Source organism: Scylla paramamosain, chromosome 38 (assembly GCF_035594125.1).
Source record: "Scylla paramamosain isolate STU-SP2022 chromosome 38, ASM3559412v1, whole genome shotgun sequence".
Lineage (NCBI taxonomy): Eukaryota > Metazoa > Arthropoda > Malacostraca > Decapoda > Portunidae > Scylla > Scylla paramamosain.
The window spans coordinates 6378735-6386234 of record NC_087188.1 but is presented as its reverse complement, the minus strand read 5'-3'; the positions used below and the strand labels follow the sequence as shown (position 1 = coordinate 6386234).

The following is a 7500-nucleotide window of genomic DNA, read 5'->3' as shown; positions in this document are numbered from 1 at the left end:
CTGGCTGTTGATAGAGGTCAGTGACGTGTTTGAGGCAGAAAGTTCGTCTCTACTTAAAATTACAGCCCCACCGGGATGAACTTGTATCTGTTATTGCAAAGGGGATTTCTTATGCTCAGCGAAGCAGCAACCTTTACATAGATGCATTTACGTACATAATAGATGTTTGTGTCCACTTTCTTTTCCTGAAGAGTTAACTCCTTCACATTGTTATTATTATTATTATTATTATTATTATTATTATTATTATTATTATTATTATTATTATTATTATTATTATTATTATTATTATTGTTGTTGTTGTTGTTGTTTTCTTATCGCTATTTCCGAAACCGGCTTCTGGATGAGCCTTGCCTGCAGTGAGTACGGCAGTCATCCGCTAACCTGCCTGGCTGTTCTCTCTGAGGACTGGCATCTCAGTGGCCTTTTTTTTTTTATCTCCTTTCTGTTGCCGTAGGCCAGAGCCACTCTTACATTAAAAAAAAAAAAAAAAAAAAACACACACACACACACAGGGTGAAGCAGTGCACCAAGGTGACCCAGGACGACTTCGTCTCTGCCCACCACGAGATGACACACCTGCAGTACTTCCGCCAGTACCAACACCTGCCCTACCTGCACCGCAAGGGCGCCAATCCAGGTGAGGCCAGGCGCAGCTGCTCTCTTGTGGCTGTCACTCTTGGTTATGATTTTCAGTGTATTATTTATGTTTCTAAGAGGTTTTCTTTTTTTTTTTTTTTTTACCGTGTTGTTGTTTGTGGTTGTTATTGTTATCAAGGTTTCCAATGCACTCTTTATGTCAACAAGTTTGTTTTTCTTTGCCACAGCATTGCTTTTGGTTGTTATTGTTGTCTACGTTTTCCGAAGCATTTATATGTTCCCAAAGCTTTTTCTTCGCTGTACTATTGCTCATAATGCTCACTTCACCCTCCACCCAGACGGGGCCAGGCGCAGTGGCTGCTTGTGCTTGTCACTGCTGTCTAGGTTTTCCAGTGCACTCTTTCTGTTTTCAAGATTTTTTCTTTACCGTAATATTGCTTCTATTCCACACGTTTCCTTCCACCTTTCAGCTCCACACCTGTCACTCCACCACCACCCATCTTTCCGCTGCAAACTTTCTCAAAATTCTGTTTTTAAATCCACTTATTTTAACGTTATTATTTTATTATGATATTCTACCATACACTTCTTCACCCACACTCCACTGCAATCCATTCTTCCCTTTTTACAGGCGTTCATTATATCACAATTTTTATCTGTTTTTCATACATTCCTTTTACCTGTTTTGTACTTTTTTTTTTTTTTTTTTTTTTTTTTTTTATACTCTAACGCCTCGACAGTACACAGGAATACAAGCGTAGCTATGCCCTACGTGCGCCTTTACTTGACACTCTTCCATTTTGACGAATATTTAGCAAATTACCTTATAACTTTTGATTACATTTGAATCATGATAATAAAATGGTGGATATATATATATATATATATATATATATATATATATATATATATATATATATATATATATATATATATATATATATATATATATATATATATATATATATATATATATATATATAATTAGTAAACCTGACTTGGGTTGGTGTTAAGTTAAGAGGGAAAATTATGATAGATTGTAAACATTAAACATTATCCCTATATAAAAAATGAAAACGTGAAATTAATTAAGAAAATGTGATAGTAGAACAGCATCTGATATCTTATATAAATCGAAGACAAACAACTTACAACTGCAAGACAGAGGTGGACACACACACACACACACACACACACACACACACACACACACACACACACACACACACACACACACACACACACACACACACACACACACACACACACACACACACACACACACACACACACACACACACACACACACACACACACACACACACACACACACACACACACACACACACACACACACACGAGACATTTACTGTGTGAGGCAGAAATTGAAGACCTCAATCATGTTATATTGTGATGTGGCGGATGTGTGGGACGAAGGAACCACTACTCCGTCAACTATATCTAGAAGAAAATTAAATATTGGAGACATTATTGTTTGACGAAGAAAACAGAAAGAACGAAGTAGATATAAGTATTATTCCAATTTGGAAGAAAAGAGAAGACAACAAGAGAAGATGAGCACAGTAAGGAAGATGAACATGAGGCAAGCGTCGTGGATGAACTCATCTCCTCGACAACAACCTGAACCTTAACCCGATACACAAACAGTAACCCCTTGTTCTCCTGCCGCAGGCTTTCACGAGGCCATCGGGCTTGCTGTGGGCCTGAGCGTCGCCACGCCGCGCCACTTCCGCCGCATGGGGCTAATCAGGGCAGGAGAAGAGCCGGGGTACGTCTCACAGATCAACACCCTGATGCACCTCGCCCTGCGCCAGTTGCCCTTCATGCCCTTCGCCAGGGTGATGGACCTCTGGAAGGACGCGGTGTTCAACGGCACCACTCCGGAGAAGGACTGGAACTGCGCCTGGTGGGATCTCAGGTGTGTGTGTGTGTGTGTGTGTGTGTGTGTGTGTGTGTGTGTGTGTGTGTGTGTGTGTGTGTAGTTGTGTTTTTGTGTTTGTTATATTCACTTCGTTGTGTTCACCTGGTTGAAGTATGCAGGAGCTGAGTTATGCATCTGCTCCTGTCTATTTCTATATTTGTTCAGTGTTTCTTTAGCTGATGCACTTTTTTCGTTCCTATCACTTCTACTTTATCCCAGCTGTTTATATTTGTATGAGGGAACCAGTAGTTTTTTTAAGTCACAATCTCTCTCTCTCTCTCTCTCTCTCTCTCTCTCTCTCTCTCTCTCTCTCTCTCTCTCTCTCTCTCTCTCTCTCTCTCTCTCTCTCTCTCTCTCTCTCTCTCTCTCTCTCTCTCTCTCTCTCTCTCTCTCTTTATTTTTTTTATTTTTTTTTATGTAGGAAGGACACTGGCCAAGGGCAACAAAAATCTAATAAAAAAAAATGCCCACTAAAATGCCAGTCACATAAAAGGGTCAAAGCAGTGGTCAAAAATTGGTGGATAAGTTTCTTGAAACCTCCCTCTTGAAGGAATTCAAGTCATAGGAAGGTGGAAATACAGAAGCAGGCAGGGAGTTCCAGAGTTTACCAGAGAAAGGGATGAATGACTGAGAATACTGGTTAACTCTTGCGTTAGAGAGGTGGACAGAATAGGGGTGAGAGAAAGAAGAAAGTCTTGTGCAGTGAGGCCGCGGAAGGAGGGGAGGCATGCAGTTAGCAAGATCAGAAGAGCAGTTAGCATGAAAATAGCGGTAGAAGACAGCTAGATATGCAACAACTGCGGCGGTGAGAGAGAGGCTGAAGACAGTCAGTTAGAGGAGAGGAGTTGATGAGACGAAAAGCTTTTGATTCCACCCTGTCTAGAAGAGCAGTATGAGTGGAACCTCCCCAGACATGTGAAACATACTCCATACATGGACGGATAAGGCCCTTGTACAGAGTTAGCAGCTCGGGGGTGAGGAAAACTGGCGGAGACGTCTCACAACACCTAACTTCATAGAAGCTGTTTTAGCTAGAGATGAGATGTGAAGTTTCCAGTTCAGATTATAAGTAAAGGACAGACCGAGGACGTTCAGTGTAGAAGAGGGGGACAGTTGAGTGTCATTGAAGAAGAGGGGATAGTTGTCTGGAAGGTTGTGTCGAGTTGATAGATGGAGGAATTGAGTTTTTGAGGCATTGAACAATACCAAGTTTGCTCTGCCCCAATCAGAAATTTTAGAAAGATCAGAAGTCAGGCGTTCTGTGGCTTCCCTGCGTGATATGTTTACCTCCTGAAGGGTTGGACGTCTATGAAAAGACGTGGAAAAGTGCAGGTTATCATAAGCGTAGGAGTGGATAGGACAAGAAGTTTGGTTTAGAAGATCATTAATGAATAATAAGAAGAGAGTGGGTGACAGGACAGAAGCGGGATCGGGAGGGACGGAGGCAGGGACTGAGGGTGTTGGAATGGTGCAGTTCTCACCTGGTGCGTTCTGACTTACCTCATTCTCCTCCGGGGCGGGGGCAGGGGGTGGAGCAGGCGGTGGCGGGTGGGTGGGGCACTGACCAGGTGTGTTCTGACTCACCTCACCTTCCGCCGGGGCAGTGTTAGGCCCAGTTTCACCCCCAAGTCTGTGAGGTTTAGCTGTGCAAGACTGAGGCTCTGATGAATATCCTCGCTATTTTGTATGGCCAGGAGTCTCTCTCTCTCTCTCTCTCTCTCTCTCTCTCTCTCTCTCTCTCTCTCTCTCTCTCTCTCTCTCTCTCTCTCTCTCTCTCTCTCTCTCTCTCTCTCTCTCTCTCTCTCTCTCTCTCTCTCTCTCTCTCTCTCTCTCTCTCTCTCTCTCTCTCTCTCTCTCTCTCTCTCTCTCTCTCTCTCTCTCTCTCTCTCTCTCTCTCTCTCTCTCTCTCCATTACTTCCTCCCCTTCTATATTCCCTCTTTTCGGTTCCTCCTTTCCTGACCCTCCGTGTCGCCCTCAGGGTCAGCTTGCAGGGCATCAAGCCGCCAGATGTTAGGACGGAGAAGGACTTTGACCCTGGCGCCAAGTACCAGATAGCAGCTGACACCTCCTACACCAGGTGACCTCTCTTCACTTGTGTTCGTTATTTATAAAGGAAAAACTCATTTACCTCGCAAGAAAGTTAGGAATAAACAAATCTGTACATTAATTTATTGCTATATTTTGTCATTAGATGTGAAGAAACGTGAATTTATCTCACAAGAAAGTCAAGAGATGAATCGGTAGGTACATGATTTACTATATTTCCTTACGTATTAATTAAAAGAAATGCCTTGTAAAAAATCAAATAAGAGTGTGACTTCTATATATCTAGATATAAATATCTAAATAGATATAAATAAATATCTAAATAGATATAAATATCTAAATATTTAGATGATCTACCATATTTTATTGCTTTCTTTACACATTAATTGTAAAATAACTAATTTGTCTCATAAGCAAACTAAGGAGACGTTTTTCTTTACGTGGTGTTTCTTGTTAAACATAAAAGATAATACCGTAATGATAATACACGAGTTTTACGTGATAAATTAATAGCAATAGATGAATAACAAAATTCTATGTGTCTTCCTGTTGCGGTTTCAGATTTAGGTAGTAAAAGAATAAAGAAGAGTCGAGTAAGTAAATGTAAATTAAGTAATGCACTTGTTAAGGTGCTCCTGCTATATCACTACAGCGCATCACTCTCCTCCACCTTGCTGTCTGCGTCTCCTGTCACCCAGCATGTCTTCCCTCAGTGCATCCAGAAACCCTCTCTGTGGTCCTCTCTCCTGTAGGTCTTTGTGTGGTGTAAGAGATATGACAAGGGTAATCTAAGCAAAATCCTCAGGGGCAGTAATCATAACAGGACAAGAAATAACCGGTTCAGGCTTGATAAAGTTGTATTTGAAAAAGAGATAGGAAGGAACTGGTTTTCAAGTAGAGTGGTGGATGAATGGAACAGACTCAGCAATCAGGTTGTTAGTGTTGAGCCATTAGAGAACTCTGAAAGAAGATTACACACAATTATGGATGGGAATGATGGGTGGAAATGGACAGGCATGTTTCATTCAGGGACTGCCACGTGTAGGCCTGATAGTTTCTTGCAAATTCCCTTATTTTCTTATGTTCCCTCTCCTTCCTACCTGGTGTGTCCATCCCAAGTATCAACAGCACTACTCACTAATCAGTGTTACCTTCGTGGCCTCCTCCAGGTACTTCGTGGCCTTCGTGTTGCAGTTCCAGATCTACAAGGCGCTGTGCATGGCTGCCGGGGAGTATGATCCGGGGGCCAGGAATAAGAACCTTCATGACTGTGACTTCTACTTGTCCCCTGCAGCAGGAAACGTTCTTCGGTGAGTGCTTTTGCTGATAAGAATAACAGATACTCGACTGATAATGGTAACCAACAGCTTTTTCTTCCTGTCGCACGCCTCCCTAGCATTCCTCCTCCTCCTCCTCCTTTCGTAAGGTCTGCGATGCAATTGTATGCCTCAAGATCGTGCGAGGTAGTGGAAATACTGACAACCAGCAATCTTCTATCTTTCCTCTCCTCCCTGTCATCCATTCTGCTCTCTCTCTCTAGCTCCGTGATGAAGCTGGGCGCCTCCAAGCCGTGGGAGGAGGTGGTGTCGGTGTTGACGGAGGGGCGGGAGACAAGACTCAACGCCACAGCCATGCGGGAGTACTACAAGCCCCTGGAAGAGTGGCTGACGAGGGACAACTTGAGACATGGGGAGTTTGTGGGATGGAGACCAGGTGTGTGTGTGTGTGTGTGTGTGAACCTGTTTACATATATTTACTATGTTTCTTAACTTTCCTTTACGTATTATTTAAAAATATGGTAATAGTTTGCAATATAGGAAAACTAAGAAGAGATGGATCAGTAAATACATAAATGAATTACTATATTTTTTAGTGTTTTAACGTATTATTAACTAAAAAAGAAAAAAATAATATGCCTTATAAGAAAATTAGGGAGATAAATCAGTAAATACATCTTTGAATGACTATATTTTGTTGATTTCTTTAATAAGAAGTAATAAACGAATTCTAGATGCTACATGGACATGAATACGTAGGTGTGTGTTTACCAATTTGTGCGAGTATTTACCTTCTGGAATTAATACAGGACTGAGTCAAGCTCGTAGTGCCACGTTTATTAATAGCAAAGTGTAGTATTTCCTGCTGGCTTGTCTGTTGTTTGTCTTTGATGATGTGCGGTGCTGGTGTGTTAGTTGATGTGTGTGTGTGTGTGTGTGTGTGTGTGTGTGTGTGTGTGTGTGTGTGTGTGTGTGTGTGTGTGTGTGAGAGAGAGAGAGAGAGAGAGAGAGAGAGAGAGAGAGAGAGAGAGAGAGAGAGTTTTCTTTACCTCTTTCCCCAGATGGAGAGTACTGCCTGTACAAGAAGTCGCCTCACTACACCAGATGTAGTGAGGGGTAAATATTCCCTTACACTCTTCCCTTATGTCCTGTCCCTTTACCTTAAAATGTACCCTTGTATTGTTCCCTTATACCCAACCTTTCCATTGCATCCTCATACTCTGCCTCGGTGTTCTGTCCTGATGCCCTTCTCCTATACCCTTATACTTCACCCTTATACTCTTATCATTCCTTTATACTCTACTCTTATATTCTTCCCTTATATTTTTTTTACTTATATACACAGTCATATACCACGTCCTCACCCTTTCACTCCTCCCTAACACGTCACCCATAGACCCCAGCAGCTTTATTTTGAACACTATATACCTTTGGATTTAGTGAAAGGAACGAAGCTTTACTGTCAGGCTTTACTAGTACTGTACATATAGTGCCACTCGTAAATCATAATTGTGGTTGTTGGTATTCTTTTGTTTTTTGCTTTTTATGGGATACGTGTATATTTTTACGTTTTTTGTAGGGTGTGTTGACATTTTTAAGTTTTCGTAAGTTTAAGAAGTCTGTTATTATTATTA

General features: G+C 41.7%; 1 protein-coding gene across 2 annotated transcripts in view; it reads left to right on the top strand.

Annotated features, from left to right (window-relative positions):
- LOC135091637 (angiotensin-converting enzyme-like) overlaps positions 1–7500 on the top strand; it is a 28802-nt gene that overhangs the window by 20296 nt on the left and 1006 nt on the right. Inside the window, exons 9-14 of one of the 2 annotated variants that reach the window (XM_063989421.1) lie at positions 516–640; positions 2293–2539; positions 4522–4620; positions 5884–5899; positions 6130–6302; positions 6928–7500. The exon at positions 6928–7500 is cut by the window's right edge and continues 1006 nt beyond it. In XM_063989421.1, the coding sequence (XP_063845491.1) occupies positions 516–640; positions 2293–2539; positions 4522–4620; positions 5884–5899; positions 6130–6302; positions 6928–6976 (709 nt within the window). In that variant the 3' untranslated portion in view covers positions 6977–7500. Of the gene's footprint in view, positions 1–515; positions 641–2292; positions 2540–4521; positions 4621–5758; positions 5900–6129; positions 6303–6927 lie in introns of both variants that reach the window. The other variant, XM_063989420.1, reaches the window with a different exon arrangement.